Below are 18,046 nucleotides of genomic sequence, written 5' to 3' on the forward strand. Positions count from 1 at the left end.
GAGCAAGACAGTTCTGAATAGTCTTACTGCTCATTACTTCCTAACTGGTGGTTGGCATCAGTCTATCTTGAAGGACAATGGGTAATAATCATCATCACATGCTTGGGCGGAAGGTATAGAACATAAAAACCTACTGGCCCTTTGGCCCACAATGTTGTGCAACCATGTAACCCACTCTAGGAACTGCCTAGAATTTCCCTACTGCATAGCCCTCTATATTTCTAAGCACCGTGTCCCTATCCAAGTCTCTTAAAAGACCCTATTGTATCCGCCTCTACCACCATCGCCGGCAGTGCATTCCTTGCACCCACCACTCTCTGTGTGAAAAACTTACCTCTGACATCCCCACTGTACCTACTTCCGAGCACCTTAAAGCCATGCCCCCTCATTAGCTATTTCAGCCCTGGGGAAAAGCCTCGGGTTATCCACACGATCCATGCGTCTCATCATCTTATACACTTTTATCAGGTCGTGATGAGGCCACATTCAGTTTGGAGGAACAACTCCTTAAATTCCATCTGGGTAGCCTCCAACCCAATTTCTTGAACTTCTGCTAATGCCTCCCCTTCGCCATTTCCCATCCCCCTTTACCCTCTCTCACCTTATCTCCTCGCCCGCCCATCACCGCCCTCTGACACTCCTCCCCCCTTTTCTTTCTTCCATGGCCTTCTGTCCTCTCCTATCAGAGTCCCTCCCCCCCTTCTCCAGGCCTGTATCTCTTTCACCAATCAACTTTCCGCCCCTTTAATTCACCCTTCCCCCTCCTGATTTCACCTACCACCTTGCGTTTCTCCCTTCCCTCCCCCCACCTTTTAATCTTTTTTTCTCCGGTCCTGCTGAAAGGACTCTGTCCAAAACATCTTTTCCATTGATGCTGCCTGACCTGCTGCGTTCACCAGCAACTTTTATGTGTGTTGCTGAAATTCCAGCATCTGCAGATTTCCTCGTGTATGCGTTTTGTGTGTATTGTTTGGATTTCCAGCATCAGTAGATTTTCTCTTGTTTGTGATTTCCCTCATTACTCCCACTTCCCCCCATAAACTCCTGCACACCCCCACTCCCCCCATAATCTCCCTCACACACCCCACTCCTTCATAATCTCCCTCACACCCCACTCCCCCATAATCTCCCTCACACCCCATGTTCCCCCCAAATCATCCACAATCCCCACTCCCCATTACCTCCCTCACACCCTCCACTCCCCTCTAACTTCCCAAACCCTCATTCTACCCCTTAGTCTCCCTCAAACACTTATTTTATTGCAAAATGTCCCTCACACACCCAACTGTTCATCATGTGAAAATGTCACTCCACTCTTTAAGAAAGGAGGAATGCAGCAGAAAGGAAATTACAGACAAGTTAGCCTGACTGCAGTGGTTGAGAAGATGTTGGAGTCAATTGATGATGAAGGTAGAGCAGTGGACGTAGGGCATATGGATTTCAGTAAGGCATTTGATAAGTTTCCCCAAGCAAAGCTCCTTCAGAAAGTAAGGAGGCATGGGATCCAAGGAGACCTTGCTTTGTGGATCCAGAATTGGCTTTCCCACAGAAGGCAAGGGGTGGTTATAGATGGTTCCTTTTCTACATGGTGGTCGATGACCTGGATGAAGAAGTAGACGGGTGGGTTAGTAAGTTTGCTGATAACACAAAGGTAGGGGGTGTTGTGGATAGCCTAGACGGTTGTCAGAGGTTTCAACTGGACATTGATATGATTCAGAACTGGGCTGAGAAGTGGCAAGTGGACTTCAGCCCACATAAGTGTCAAGTGGTTCATTTTGGTAGGTCAGATTTGAAGACAGAATATATTAATGGTAAGACTATTGGCTGTGTGGAGGATCTGAGAGATCTTAGGGTCCATGTCCATAGGACACCCAAAGCTGCTGCACAGGTTGAGTGTTGTTAAGAAGGTGTGTAGTATGTTGGCATTCATCAACCATGGGATTGAGTTCAAGAGCCATGAGGTAATGTTACAGCTACATAAGACCTTAGTCAGACTCCATTTGGAGTACTGTGTTCAGTTCTGGTCACCTCACTCTCGGAAGGGTGTGGATACTATAGAGAGAGTGCAGAGGAGACTTACAAGGATGTTGCCTGGATTGGAGGGCGGAACTTATGAGAATAGGTTGAGTGAACTTGGCCTTTTCTCCTTGGAGCGATGGAGGATGAAAGGTGACCTGAAAAGGGTGGTAAAATGATGAGAGATTTTGATCATGTGGATAACCAGTGGCTTTTTCCCCAGGGCTGAAATAGCTAACGAGGGGGCATAGATTACATGGTCGCCACAACATTGTGGGCCAAAGGGCCTGTAACGTGCTGTAGATTTCTATGTTCTATATTCAACTGTTACGGATGAGGTCATGGAGTACTTGGTGGTACAGGACGAGACAGGACAAAGTCAACATGGTTTCCTTAAGGAAAATCTTCCCTGACGAACCAGTGAGAGTTCTTTGAGATTAGATTACAAATAGAATAGATAAAAGGGATGCAGTGGATGTTGTACATTTGGACTTTCAGAAGGCCTTTGGCAAGGTGCCACACATGAGCCTGCTTACCAAGTTCAGAGCCCATGATATTGCAGGAAAGTTACTAATGTGGTTAGAGCATTGGCTGGTTGGTAAGAGGCAGCAAGTGGAAATAACAGGATCCTTGTCTGGTTGGCTGTCAGAGAGCAGTGGTGTTCCGCAGGGATCAGATTTGGGACCGCTTCTTTTTATGCTGCAATAGATGATGGAATAGATGGCTTTGTTGCCAAGTTTGCAGATGATACGAAGATTAGTGGATAGGCAGAAAATGTTGAGGAAACAGGTAGGCTGCAGAAGGTCTTAGACAGATTAGAGTGGGCAAGAAAGTAGCAGCTAAGATACAATTTGGAAAATGCATGCACTTTCATAGTGGAAATAATGTACAGACTATTTTCTAAACGGGGAGAAAATCCCAAAATCTGAGATGCAAAGGGACCAGGCAGTCCTTGTACTTTATTACTTTATTGTGGCCAAACAATTGATACTACAGCATACAATCATCCCAGCGATATTTGATTCTGCGCTTCATGCTCCCTGGAGTACAAATGTGCAGCAGAACACCCTAAAGGTTAACTAGCAAGTTGAGTCTGTGGTGAGGAAGGCAAAATGCAATGTTAGCATTCATTTCAAGAGGTTTTGAATACAAGAGTAGGATGTGAAGCTGAGGCTTTATAAGGTACTGGTGAGGCCTCACCTTGAGTGTTGTGAACAGTTTTGGGCTCCTAATTTAAGAAAAGATGTGCTGGCATTGGAGAGGCTCTAGAGGATGTTCACAAGAATGATTCCAGGAATGAAAAGGTTATCATATGAGGAACATTTAATGGCTCTGGGTATGTACTTGCTGGAATTTAGCAGGATGAGGTGGGATTTCGTTGAAACCTTTCGAATGTTGAAAGGCCTAGACAGAGTAGATTGGAAAGGATGCTTCCCATGAGAGGGGTCTAGGACAAGCGATAGAGGGGCATACATTTAAAACAGATGTGGAGAAATTTCCTTAGCCAGGGGGTGGAGAATTTATGGAATTTGCTACCACAGGCAGCTGTTGCCGGGGGTATTTAAGGCAGAGACTGATAGGTTCTTGATTGGACTCAGTATCAATAGTTACAGGAGAAGGGATGAGGAGGGAAATAAAGGATCAGCCATGACTATGTGGTGGAGCAGACTCAACGGGTCAAATGGCCCACCTCTGCTCCTATGTTGTATGGTCTCCATACAACTCCATTCTACCCCGCAATCTCCCACACATCACCCCTCTCTCCCCAAAATGTCCCTCACACCTCTCACTCCATAATTTCCCTTCCACCACCCAGTCCCCCGTAATCTCCCACACAAACCCCACTCTCCCCCATAATCACAACTTCCACTCCCCACATTATCCTACAGACTCCCACTCCCCCATCTCCCTACCTGCCCATAATCTCCCTCAGACCCCTAATCCCCCATAATCTCCCTTAATTCCAACTCGCCCATAATTTCCCTTACAACATCCACTTCCCCCACAACATCCACTTCCCCCAATCTCCCACAAACCCCCAAATCTCTCTCAGAATGTTCCTCACCACTGTCCATTATCTCCCATACCAGCCCGAACTCCCCCATACCCCCCTCACTTTCTCAAAATCTACCTCAGAACTCAGACCCTCCCCCATAATCTCCCTCTCTGCTCACTCTCCCCAATTATCTCCCATACAAGGCCTACTCTCCCTGACCATCTCCCTCACACACCCTCTTTCATATCCCTGACCCCACCCCCTCCCCCATAATCTCCCTCACAACTTACCTCTCCCACACTCCCAACAGTCCCCCATAACCTCCCTCACTGCCCACTCTCACCAAAATGTCCCTCACACCCCCACAATCTTTCTCACAACCCCACTCTCCCCCATAATCTTCCTCACAACCCCACTCCACCCATAACCTCTCTCAACCCCATATTCACCCTCATACCCCTACTCCCCCAGAATCTCCCTCACCCGCAATTATTCCCCACAGTCTCCGTCACACCCCCAACCATCCCCCATAATCTCCCTGACTGCCACCCCAAAGGATGGGTCACACACCCCAGTCCATCATAATCTCCTTCAGACCTCCCACACTCCCACTTAATCTTCTGCAAACACCCAATCACGCCATAACCTGCCAAACCCCACTCCCTCATGATCTCCCTCAGACCCACCACACTTCCCCAAAACCTCCCTCACATCTCACACCCCCCACTACCCTCTCCCATAATCTCTCTCACACATCCACTCAACCCCATAGTCACCCTCATACACCACTCCCCCAGGATTTCCCTCACCCCCACACTCAATTATCTCACAAGCCTCACTCTCCCTCGCACCTCCCCACTCCCCCGCAATCTTCCTCGCACCTCCCACTCCCCCACAATCTCCCTCAAACTCTCACTCTAGCCCATAGTCTCCCTCAACCCTTTATTCTATCCCATAATTTTTCTCACACTCCCAATACTCCACCATATGCAAATGTCACTCCACTCTTTTTGAAAGGAGGAAGGCAGCAGAAAAGAAATTATAGACCAGTTTGCCTGACTTCAGTGGTTGGGAAGATGTTGGTGCCAATTATTAAGGTGATCAAGCACTTGGAGACACAGGACAGTCAGCATGGGAAAATCATGCTGGATGCACCTGTTGGAATTCTTTGAAGGGATTACAAGTAGGATAGATCAAGGGATGCAGTGGATGTTGTGTATTTGGACTTTCAGAAGGCCCTTGAGAAGTTACCACATGAGGTGAGGAATTATATGCAGAATTAAAGGGCTAAAACCTAACTGACATATTTGCAGTGTGGCTAGTAATGGTGCAAGACAACTAATCTGCTAACCGTGAGACGGATGCGAGGAACAAAGCAGTGCTTGTTGAATGGAAAAACTGCTTTGTGTAACCACTAATCAAGGATGCCCGGCAACAATTAGAGTACGTATGTGATAACAAACGTTTAACAAGCAGCCCAAGATGGTGCTCGGGGCTCACTTGATTACAGATTTTCCAGACTCTATGAGCAGGGGCTCTGTACTATCAACTGAGATGCAAGCTTGCTAATAAACAGTATGTAATCTTAAATAAACTATGTTTGACAATTATTTCCTTGGTCTGAACCTAAAGTCCTCTGGTAGAGACGCAGATCGACAGAGGCTGCTTACCAAGTTAAGAGCACACGGTATTACAGGAAAGTTACTAACATCATTAGAGCATTGGCTGATTGGTAGGAGGCAGTGAATGGGAATAAAAGGATCCTTGTCTGGTTGGCTGCCAGTGACTAGTGGTGTTCCACAGATGTCAGTGTTGGAACCACTTCTTTTTATCATTTAAATGATGGAATAGATAGCTTTGTTGCAGGTTTACAGATGATACAAAGATTGAGGGAGGGTCAGGTATTGTTGAGGAAACAGGTAGGCTGCAGAAGGTATAAGACAAAACAGGAGAATGGGCAAGAAAGTGGCAAATGAAATACAATGCTGGAAAATGCATGTCATGTACTTTGGTAGAAGAAATAAATGTGCAGAGGGTTAACTAAATGGGGATAAAATCCAAAAATCTGAGATGCAAAGGGACTTGGAAGCCCTTGTGGAAAACACCTTAAAGGTTAACTTGCATGTTGAGTTGGTGGTGAGGAAGGCAAATGCAACGTTAGCATTCATTTCAAGAGGTCTTGAATACAAGAGCAGGGATGTGATGCTGATGCTTTATAAGGCACTGGTGAGGCGTCACCTTGAGTATTGTGAACAGTTTCAGTCTTGTCATCTCAGAAAATATGTGCTGGCATTGGAGAGGGTCCAGAGGCGGTCCACTAGGATGATTCTGGGAATGAAAGGGTTATCATCCAAGGAACGTTTGATGGCTCTGAGTCTGTATTCACTGAAATCTAGTAGGAAGAGGGGATATCAAAACCTTTTGAATGTTGAAAGACAGAATAGATGTGGAAAGGATGTTTCCCATGGTGGGGGAATCTAGGACAAAGGGCACAGTCTCAGGATAGAGGAGTTTCCATTTAAAACAGAGATGTGGAGAAATTTCTTTAACCAGAGGGTGGTGAATTTGTGGAATTGGTGGAATTGGTAACCACAGACAGCTGTGGAGGCCAGGTCGTTGGGTGCATTTAAGGCAGAGATTGATAGATTCTTTATTGGACACAGCATCAAGGGTTATAGGGAGAAATCTGGAGAATGGGGATGAGGAGGGGAATAAAGGATCAGCCATGATGGAATGGTGGAGCAGACTCGCTGGGCCAAATGGACTAATTATGCTCCTATGTCGTATGGTTATATCTCCCATACAACTCCACTCTCCCCCACAAGCTCACCAATACCACCCCCTCTCCCTCATTATCTCCTTCAGACTCCTCACCCAGAATCTCCCTCACATCCAACCTCTCCCTCACCTCCCTCTCCCCCACAAAAAAGGAGACTGCCATATCCAGTGAGCAGCAGAGTGATAGAGCTTTGGCTCGACGGGTTTAGGTGATAACAGGACGAGGTGAGGTAGGTTTACCTGTGTTAATAGCAGAAAGGAGGAATTATGTGTGTGAGGCCGGTTTTCTGTGCTCGGTGTCAGATGTGGAAGGTCCTGGAGTCTCCCAGCCTCCCGGATGGCCATATCTGCACCAGGTGTGTCGAGCTGCAGCTCCTAAGGGACCGCGTTAGGGAACTGGAGATGCAGTTCGATGACCTTCGCCTGGTCAAGGAGAGCGAGGAAGTGATAGAAAGGAGTTGTAGGCAGGTAGTCACAGCGGGGCCACGGGAGACAGACAAGTGGGTCACAGTCAGGAAGGGGAAGGGGAAGAATCAGGTACTAGAGAGTACCCCTGTGGCTGTATCCCTTGACAATAAGTACTCCTGTTTGAGTACTGTTGTGGCGGGGGGGGGGGAAACAGCCTAACTGGGGGAAGAAACAGTGGCCGTCTCTCTGGCACAGAGTCCGGCCCTGTGGCTCAGAAGGGTAGGGAAAGGAAGAGGAAAGCAGTAGTGATAGGGGACTCTATAGTTAGGGGGTCAGACAGGCGATTCTGTGGATGCAAGAAAGAAACTCAGATGGTAGTTTGCCTCCCAGGGATGTTTCAGATCGCATCCAAGATATCCTGTAGTGGGAGGGAGAACAGCCAGAGGTCATGGTACATGTTGGTACAAATGACATAGGTAGGAAAAGAAAATTAGGAGAGCCAGAAGAGGCCATGAGAAGGCCTTGGCGGGCAGGATTGAGGAAAACCCCAAGGCATTCTACAAGTATGTGAAGAGCAAGAGGATAAGACGTGAAAGAATAGGACCTAACAAGTGTGACAGTGGGAAAGTATGTATGGGACCTGAGGTAATAGCAGGAGTACTTTATGAATACCTTACTTCAGTGTTCACCATGGAAAAGGATCTTGGTGATTGTAGTGATGACTTGCAGACGACTGAAAAGCTTGAGCATGTAGATATTAAGAAAGAGGGTGTGCTGGAGCTTTTGGAAAGCATCAAGTTGGATAAGTCGCCGGGGCCGGATGAGATGTACCCCAGGCTACTGTAGTAGGCGAGGGAGGAGATTGCTGAGCCTCTGGTGATGATCTTTGAATCATCAATGGAGACAGGAGAGGTTCCGGAGGATTGGAGGGTTGCAGATGTTGTTCCTTTCTTCAAGAAAGGGAGTAGAGATAGCCCAGGAAATTTTAGAGCAGTGAGTCTTACTTCTGTGTTTGGTAATTGATGGAGATGATCCTGAGAAGCAGGATTTATGAACATTTGGAGGGGTATAATATGATTAGGAATAGTCAGCATGGCTTTATAGTCAGCCTGTGGAAAGTGGCCAGTGAGTGAGTGGGCCAGTGAAGGAGTGGAGCTTTGAGGCTTCGACGAGAAGAGGCGGAGGACAAGCTTGCTCGTAGTTAGTCTTTACAATGTCTCCTGAGACGGTGATGTGCCTCTCATGTGAGATGTGGCAGTCTTGGGGGAACGCCCCTCTCCCGCAGAGTCACATCTGCCAGAAGTGCATAGGGCTGGGCGATCTGGAAGACTGTGTAAGGAATCTGGAAGAGCAGCTGGATGACCTTCGACTCATAAGGGAGAATGAGGCAGTCATAGATGAGAGCTACAGGGAGGTAGTCACACCTAGGCTGTCGGAAGCAAGTCGTTGGGTGACAGTCAGAGGGGGGAAAGTGAAGGTGGGCAGACAGGTAGTGCGGAACACCCCTGTAGCCATTCCCCTGAATAATAAGTTTAGTAGGGATAGTCCAGATAATTATAGACCAGTGAGCCTTACGTCTGTGGTGGGAAAGCTGTTGGAAAAGATTCTTAGAGATAGGATCTCTGGGCATTTAGAGAATCATGGTCTGATCAGGGACAGTCAGCATGGCTTTGTGAAGGGCAGATTGTGTCTAACAAGCCTGATAGAGTTCTTTGTGGACCAGGCATATAGATGAGGGTAGTGCAGTGGATGTGATCTATATGGATTTTAGTAAGGCATTTGACAAGGTTCCACACGGTAGGCTTATTCAGAAAGTCAGAAGGCATGGGATCCAGGGAAGTTTGGCCAGGTGGATTCAGAATCGGCTTGCCTGCAGAAGGCAGAGGGTGGTGGTGGTGGTGGTGGTGGTGGTGGTGGTGGTGGTGGTGGGAGTACATTCAGATTGGAGGATTGTGACTAGTGGTGTCCCACAAGGACCTGTTCTGGGACCTCTACTTTTCGTGATTTTTATTAACGACCTGGATGTGGGGGTAGAAGGGTGGGTTGGCAAGTTTGCAGACAACACAAAGGTTGGTGGTGTTGTAGATAGTGTAGAGGATTGTCGAAGATTGCAGAGAGATATTGATAGGATGCAGAAGTGGGCTGAGAAGTGGCAGATGGAGTTCAACCCGGAGAAGTCTGAGGTGCAAACACCTGCAAATGCTGGAAATTCGAGCAACACACATCAAAGTTGCTAGTGAACGCAGCAGGCCAGGCAGCATCTCTGGGAAGAGGTACAGTCGACGTTTCGGTCCTGACGAAGGGTCTCGGCCCGAAACGTCGACTGTACCTCTTCCTAGAGATGCTGCCTGGCCTGCTGCGTTCACCAGCAACTTTGATGTGTGAAGTGAGAGGTGGTACACTTTGGAAGGACAAACTCCAAGGCAGAGTACAAAGTAAAATGGCAGGATACTTGGTAGTGTGGAGGAGCAGAGGGATCTGGGGGTACATGTCCACAGATCCCTGATAGTTGCCTCACAGGTAGATAGGGTAGTTAAGATAGCTTATGGGGTGTTAGCTTTCATAAGTCGAGGGATAGAGTTTAAGAGTCACGATGTAATGATGCAGCTCTATAAAACTCTGGTTAGACCACACTTGGAGTACTGTGTCCAGTTCTGGTCACCTCACTACAGGAAGGATGTGGAAGCATTGGAAAGGGTACAGAGGAGATTTACCAGGATGCTGCCTGGTTTGGAGAGTATGCATTATGATCAGAGACTAAGAGAGCTAGGGCTTTACTCTTTGGGGAGAAGGCGGATGAGAGGAGACGTGATAGAGGTGTACAAGATAATAAGAGGAATAGATAGAGTGGATAGCCAGCGCCTCTTCCCCAGGGCACCACTGCTCAATACAAGAGGACATGGCTTTAAGGTAAGGGGTGGGAAGTTCAAGGGGGATATTAGAGGAAGGTTTTTTTTTTACTCAGAGTGGTTGGTACGTGGAATGCACTGCCTGAGTCAGTGGTGGAGGCAGATACACTAGAGAAGTTTAAGAGACTAGTAGACAGGTATATGGAGGAATTTAAGGTGGGGGGGGTTATATGAGAGGCAGGGTTTGAGGGTCAGCACAACATTGTGAGCTGAAGGGCCTGTAATGTGCTGTACTATTCTATGTTCTAAGTTCTAAGGGCAGGTCGTGCCTTACAAGCCCGATTGAATTTTTTCAGGATGTGACAAAACACATTGATGAAGGAAGAGCATTAAATGTAGTGTATATGGATTTTAGCAAGGCATTTGATAAGGTACCTCATACAAGGCTTATTGAGAAAGTAAGGAGGCATGGGATCCAAGGGGACATTGCCTTGTGGACCCAGGACTGGCTTGTCCACAGAAGGCAAAGAGTGGTTGTAGACTGGTCATATTCTGCATGGAGGACGGTGACCAGTGGTGTGCCTCAGGGATCTGTTCTGGGACCCTTATTCTTCATGATTTGTATAAATGACCTGGATGAAGAAGTGGAGGGATGGGTTAGTAAGTTTGCTGATGACACAAAGGTTGGAGGTGTTGTGGATAGTGTGGAGGGCTGTCAGAGGTTACAGCGGGACATTGATAGGATGCAAAACTGGGCTGAGAAGTGGCAGATGGAGTTCAACCCAAATAAGTGTGAAGTGGTTCATTTTGGTAGGTCAAGTATGATGGCAGAATATAGTATTAATGGTAAGACTCTTAGCAGTGTGGAAGATCAGAGGGATCTTGGGGTCTGAGTCCATAGGACGCTCAAAGCAGCTGCGCAGGTGTGTATAAGATGATGAGAGGCATTGATCGTGTGGATAGTCAGACGCTTTTTCCCAGGGCTGAAATGGTTGCCACAAGGGGACACAGGTTTGAGGTGCAGGGGAGTACCACTCTCCCCCCGCCGTCTCCCCCGCGCCCCCGCTCTCCCCGCCGTTTCCCCACGCCCCCGCGCGCTCCCGCTCTCCCCGTCGTCTCCCCCGCGCCCCCGCTCTACCCCGTCGTCTCCCCCGCGCCCCCGCTCTCCCCACCGTCTCCCCGCGCCCCCGCTCTCCCCCCACCGTCTCCCCGCGCCCCCGCTGTCGCCCCGCCGTCTCCCCCGCGCCCCCGCTCTCCCCCCGCCGTCTCCCCCGCGCCCCCGCTCTCCCCACCGTCTCCCCGCGCCCCCGCTCTCCCCCCGCCGTCTCCCCGCGCCCCCGCTGTCGCCCCGCCGTCTCCCCCGCGCCCCCGCTCTCCCCCCGCCGTCTCCCCCGCGCCCCCGCTCTCCCCCGCCGTCTCCCCCGCGCCCCCCCGCCGTCTCCCCCGCGCCCCCGCTCTCCCCCCACCGTCTCCCCGCGCCCCCGCTCGCCCCCGTCGTCTCCCCCGCGCCCCCGCTCTCCCCCCGCCGTCTCCCCCGCGCCCCCGCTCTCCCCCCGCCGTCTCCCCCGCGCCCCCGCTCTCCCCCCGCCGTCTCCCCAGCGCCCCCGCTCTCCCCCCGCCGTCTCCCCGCGCCCCCGCTCGCCCCCGTCGTCTCCCCCGCGCCCCCGCTCTCCCCCCGCCGTCTCCCCCGCGCCCCCGCTCTCCCCCCGCCGCCTCCCCCGCGCCCCCGCTCTCCCCCCGCCGTCTCCCCAGCGCCCCCGCTCTCCCCCCGCCGTCTCCCCAGCGCCCCCGCTCTCCCCCCGCCGTCTCCCCGCGCCCCCGCTCGTCTCCCCGCCCCGTCGTCGTCTCCCCCGCGCCCCCGTCGCCTCCCCGCGCCCCGCTCTCCCCCGCCGTCTCCCCCGCGCCCCCGCTCTCCCCAGCCCCCCGCTCTCCCCCCGCCGTCTCCCCGCGCCCCCGCTCTCCCCCGCCGTCTCCCCAGCGCCCCCGCTCTCCCCCCGCCGTCTCCCCAGCGCCCCCGCTCTCCCCCCACCGTCTCCCCGCGCCCCCGCTCGCCCCCGTCGTCTCCCCCGCGCCCCCGTCGTCTCCCCCGCGCTCCCCCGCTCTCCCCCCGCCGCCTCCCCCGCGTCTCCCCAGCGCCCCCGCCGCCCACCGTCTCCCCCGCCCCCGCTCGCCCCCGTCGTCTCCCCCGCGCCCCCGTCGTCTCCCCCGCGCCCCCGCTCTCCCCCGCCGCCTCCCCCGCGCCCCCGCTCTCCCCCGCCGTCTCCCCAGCGCCCCCGCTCTCCCCCCCGGCGTCTCCCCCGCGCCCCCGCTCTCCCCCCGGCGTCTCCCCCGCGCCCCCGCTCTCCCCCCACCGTCTCCCCCGCGCCCCCGCTCTCCCCCCGCCGTCTCCCCCGCGCCCCCGCTCTCCCCCCACCGTCTCCCCCGCGCCCCCGCTCTCCCCCACCGTCTCCCCCGCGCCCCCGCTCTCCCCCGCAACCCCTAACTCCCCGACTCTCCCTCACACCTTCCCCGACCTCCCAGCCGCCCACTCCCTGATGGTTTTCCGCTGGACACACCGGATCCGTTTACCTGAGAACCAAATACAGAGACTCATTTTGCCGACCGTGGCCGAGACCGGTTTGCCCGTTTCCATGGAGACCAGCGCAGACGCCGAGTTCAAACCTGGCGCTCGTGGCGGAATGTTCCGGCGCCGCCAGCGCCGAGCCCCGCTGCAGCCCTCCGCCAGGGCCCACTCCCGTCCCATGACCGTCCGGGCAGTGCCCCGACATCACGGATCCGGTGTTCTCCCGGTAACGCCCCTCGGCCTGTCCTGGCCCCGACATCACGGAACCGGTGTTCTCCCGGTAACGCCCTTCACGGATCCGGTGTTCTCCCGGTAACGCCCATCACGGAACCGGTGTTCTCCCGGTAACGCCCCTCGGCCTGTCCTGGCCCGACATCACGGATCCGGTGTTCTCCCGGTAACGCCCCTCGGCCTGTCCTGGCCCCGACATCACGGAACCGGTGTTCTCCCGGTAACGCCCTTCACGGATCCGGTGTTCTCCCGGTAACGCCCATCACGGAACCGGTGTTCTCCCGGTAACGCCCCTCGGCCTGTCCTGGCCCGACATCACGGATCCGGTGTTCTCCCGGTAACGCCGCTCGGCCTGGCCCCGCCCATCGCCAACGATTACGTGACGCCCCTGCCTCACGCCTGCCAATCCCCATGAGCCACATATCTCCAGGCGATCACACGATTGGTCCGTCCTCAACCTCTCCGCCTCTCCTGGCCTCTCCGTCTCCTAGGTAACGGGGTTGGAGCGGAATGTGGCTCCGAGCCTGGTTCACGCTGCTCTCTGCGTTGCACGGTGAGTGAGGGAGTGGGGGAGTTAGGGAGTAGGGCAGGGAGGAGGGAGGAGGGGACCTGACCTGACCTGACCTGACCTGACCTGACCTGACGTAAAGGAAGAAAGGGTAAAGGGGAAAGTAGAGATGGTGGTGGGTGGGGGTAGAGAAAGGGAAAGTGGTGTGATGCTGGGATGGTCTGGTGAGAGCAGGTGGGGGGGAGGGAGAGAGAGATATGGAGGAGGGAGAAGGGCGGGGAGGGGTGAGGAATGGAGTGGGGAGGTGGAACCCAATTCTTATCCTCCCCACCCCTGAACAACCCATCCCTGATCCCCATTCTCCCTGTCCCTCGTTCGCACCGTTGCCTCCCATGCCCCCGTTCATACTGTCCTCTTCTCCCTGTCTTTGTCCTCCTCTGTCGCCTCCCCCTCCCCCACACATCCTCCCCACTCCCCCCCATCCCATCTCACCCATCAGAATTCTTCACCACCCTCCCTGGCACATAATTTAAGCACTATCAGCTAGCGAAGAGCAGAGTTAAATATCCTCCTTTCGCCCCTCAACAAGCACACAAAATTGAAGCCGCTATGCCCGCCCCCAGCTCCACTGTCACACCATTTCATGGGGCAGATCCCAGACAGGCACATGGCAACACTTGTTATTCACCATTTTAAACAAGCTGTTCACAAAGCAATAATCTTCAGTTTCTTCACAGTTGCATGCCATGAATCTGAGTGTCCAACATATCTCTGCTGGTCGTTACTCATCTGTTTTACTGGAAGGATACGGTGGCAGTGAGCTCCCAAATAAATCGATGATTAAGTGGTCACTTGTCGTACGTGACCGGATTCCCTTGATGGTGCTTCATGTCATTGGATCACCTGATATCCGTTACAGTGACTATTACATCCATCGAATAAATTACAACACAAGGAGTGGCTCTCTCACATTGAACAATATAGATCTGGATGACCGTGGCATTTATGAAAATACCATAACAACATATGGTGAAACTGTGCAGAAATCTTTCCATATAAAAATTCTGGATGTCAGAGGTATGGACATCTATTCCTATTTTGACTGCTGTTGTTTTAAAAACACAAACAAGAGGAATTCTGCAGATGCTGGAAATTCAAGCAACACACATCAAAGTTGCTGGTGAACGCAGCAGGCCAGGCAGCATCTCTAGGAAGAGGTACAGTCGACATTTCAGGCCGAGACCCTTCATCAAGTTAGAGATGCCGCCTGGCCTGCTGCATTCACCAGCAACTTTGATGTGTGTTGCTGTTATTTTAAATCTGTTTACGGCCGCTGCCTGTCTGTCTACGGGATTTTGTAAGTATGTGACTAAAAAACACAGCACAATACAGGCCCTTCAGCCTACAAAGCTGTGCTGAACATGTCCTTACCTTAGAAATTACCTAGAGTTACCCATAGCTCACTATTTCTCTGAGCTTCACGTACCTATCCATAGTCATAGTCATACTTTATTGATCCCGGGGGAAATTAGTTTTCGTTACAGTTGCACCATAAATAATTAAATAGTAATAAAACCAATAATAGTTAAATAGTAATATGTAAATTATGCCAGGAAATAAGTCCAGGACCAGCCTATTGGCTCAGGGTGTCTGACCCTCCAAGGGAGGAGTTGTAAAGTTTGATGGCCACAGGCAGGAATGACTTCCTGTGATGCTCTGTGTTGCATCTCGGAGGAATGAGTTTCTGGCTGAATGTACTCCTGTGCCCACCCAGTACATTATGTAGTGGATGGGAGACATTGACCAAGATGGCATGCAGCTTGGACAGCATCCTCTTTTCAGACACCACCGTCAGAGAGTTCAGTTCCATCCCCACAACATCACTGGCCTTACGAATGAGTTTGTTGATTCTGTTGGTGTCTGCTACCCTCGGCCTACTGCCCCAGCACACAACAGCAAACATGATAGCACTGGCCACCACAGATTCATAGAACATCCTCAGCATCGTCCAGCAGATGTTAAAGGACCTCAGTCTCCTCAGGAAATAGAGACGGCTCTGACCCTTCTTGTAGACAGCCTGAGTGTTCTTTGACCAGTCCAGTTTATTGTCAATTCGTATCCCCAGGTATTTGTAATCCTCCACCATGTCCACACTGACCCCCTGGATGGAAACAGGGGTCACCGGTACCTTAGCTCTCCTCAGGTCTACCACCAGCTCCTTAGTCTTTTTCACATTAAGCTGCAGATAATTCTGCTCACACCATGTGACAAAGTTTCCTACCGTAGCCCTGTACTCAGCCTCATCTCCCTTGCTGATGCATCCAACTATGGCAGAGTCATCCGAAAACTTCTGAAGATGACAAGACTCTGTGCAGTAGTTGAAGTCTCTTAAAAGACCCTGTTGTATCCGCCGGCAGCCCATTCCACACACTAACCACTCTGCACAAAAAAACTTACCCCTAACATCTCCTCTGTACCTACTTCCAAGCACCTTAAAACTCTGCCCTCTTGTGCTAGTCATTACAGCCCTGTGAACAATCCTTTGACTATCCACACGATCAATGCATCTCATCATCTGATACACCTCTTTCAGGTCACTTCTCATCCTCCGTCGCTCCAAGGAGAAAAGGCCGAGTTCACTCAACCTATCCTCATAAGGCATGCCCCGCAATCTGGGCGCTCTCCTTGGAAATCTCCTCTACACCCTTCCTATGGTGTCCACATCCTTCCATGAGAACATAATAAGAACATAAGAAATAGCAGCAGGAGTTGGCCATCCAGCCCATCGAGCCTGCCCCACCATTCGATAAGATCGTGGCTGTTCTGTCCGTAAACTCAGCTCCATCTACCTGCGTATTCCCCATAAACCTTAGTTCCCTTACTATGTAAAAACCTATCTAACTGTTTCTTAAATATATTTAGTGAAGAGGCCTCAACTGCTTCCCTGGGCAGAGAATTCCACAGATTCACCACTCTCTGGGAAAAACAGTTTCTTCTCATCTCCGTCCTAAATCTTCTCCCCTGAATCTTGAAGCAATGTCCCCTAGTTCCAGTCTCATTTACCAATGGAAACAACTTTCCTACTTCTGTCTTGTCTATCCCTTCCAAAATTTTGTATGTTTCTATAAGATCCCTTCTCATTCTTCTGAACTCAAGAGTACAGTCCCAGGCGACTCAATCTCTCCTCATAGGTTAACCCCTTCATCCTGGAATCAACCTGGTGAACCACCTCCACACTGCCTCTGAAGCCAGTATATCCTTCTTCAAGTATGGAGACCAGAACTGTACACATTACTCCAGGTGCGGCCTCACCAGTACCCTGTACAGTTGCAGCATGACCTCCCTGCTCTTGAATTTAATCCCTCTAGGGTTATCCCTTCCTGTAGTGAGGTGACCAGAACTGAGCACAATACTCCAAGTGGGTTCTGACCAGGGTCCTATAGAGCTGCAACATTACCTCTCGGCTCCTAAACTCAATCCCACGATTGGTGAAGGCCAAGGCACCTTTTGCCTTCTTAACCACAGAGTCTACCTGCGCAGCAGCTTTGAATGTCCTATGGACTCGGACCTGAAGATCCCTCTGATCCTCCATATTGCCAAGAGTCTTAGCATTAATGCTATATTCTGCCTTTATCTTTGACCGACCAAAATGGGTTGAACTCCATCTGCCACTTCTCAGCCCAGTTTTGCATCCTGTCAATGTCCCTCTGTGACCTCTGACAGCCCTCCACACTATCCACAACACCTCCAACGTTTGTGTCATCAGCAAACTTACTAACCCATCCCTCCACTTCCTCATCAGGTCACTTATCAAAATCATGAAGAGAAATGTGGAGCATATTAATGGACACTGGATACCCCCCTAATTTTCTTATATTATGTTCATATTATTTTTATTGCTTTGGTATTATTGTTGTTATTTTGTTCATTTACAATTTGATTAATATTCAGTTGCACTAGCAACGGTAATATTTTAGTGGGTTGGTTGATGGTTACAAGGGGCAAAGCTTATACAGGCACTTGGGGCAGCTGAGGGGTCCTGGGGGCACAGGAGTGCGCACGTGATGCAGTAGACGGAGACGGCCCGGCAGCATGCATGGTAAGCTGTGTTCCAGTGTTTCCAGGAAGGAAAATAAAGATGTTATTTTAAACTTCTGCACGCCTGCAAGTCCCTTTTGTGTCCAAGTGTGCAACAGAAAGGTCCCAGAACAGATCCCTGAGGCACACCATGGGTCACCGACCTCCATGCAGAATATGACCCGTCTACAACCACTCTTTGCCTTCTGTGGGCAAGCCAGTTCTGGATCCACAAAGCAATGTCCCCCTGGATCCCATAACTCCATACTTTCTCAATAAGCCTTGTATGGGGTACCTTATCAAATACCTTGCTGAAATCCATATACACTACATCTACTGCTCTACCTTCAATATGTTTAGTCACATCCTCAAAAAATTCAATCAGGCTCAAGGTGCGACCTGCCTTTAACAAAACAATACTGACTATTCCTAATCATATTATGCCTCTCTAAATGCTCATAAATCCTGCCTCTCAAGATCTTTTCCATCAACTTACCAACCACTGAAGTAAGACTCACTGGTCTATACTTCCTGGGCTATCTCTACTTCCTTTCTTGGATAAGGGAACAACATCCGCAACCCTCCAATTCTCCAGAACCTCTCCCGTCCTCATTGATGAT

At 51.1% G+C, this 18,046-nt stretch overlaps 2 protein-coding genes across 3 annotated transcripts in view; one reads left to right on the forward strand and one right to left on the reverse strand.

Moving 5' to 3' along the window:
• Positions 1-13,247, reverse strand: part of LOC134346074 (uncharacterized) — a 32,715-nt gene extending 19,468 nt beyond the window's left edge. For both annotated transcript variants that reach the window (XM_063047378.1, XM_063047377.1), the window contains exon 1: positions 12,616-13,247. In XM_063047378.1, coding sequence (XP_062903448.1) covers positions 12,616-12,790 — 175 coding nt within the window. In that variant the 5' untranslated portion in view covers positions 12,791-13,247. The remainder of the gene's footprint in view (positions 1-12,615) is intronic.
• A 105-nt stretch (positions 13,248-13,352) lies between these two features.
• Positions 13,353-18,046, forward strand: part of LOC134346073 (uncharacterized) — a 95,797-nt gene continuing 91,103 nt past the window's right edge. Inside the window, exons 1-2 of the mRNA XM_063047376.1 lie at positions 13,353-13,394; positions 14,076-14,426. Coding sequence (XP_062903446.1) covers positions 14,096-14,426 — 331 coding nt within the window. The 5' untranslated portion in view covers positions 13,353-13,394; positions 14,076-14,095. The remainder of the gene's footprint in view (positions 13,395-14,075; positions 14,427-18,046) is intronic.

The sequence above is a fragment of the Mobula hypostoma genome, chromosome 5 (genome assembly GCF_963921235.1).
Source record: "Mobula hypostoma chromosome 5, sMobHyp1.1, whole genome shotgun sequence".
Lineage (NCBI taxonomy): Eukaryota > Metazoa > Chordata > Chondrichthyes > Myliobatiformes > Myliobatidae > Mobula > Mobula hypostoma.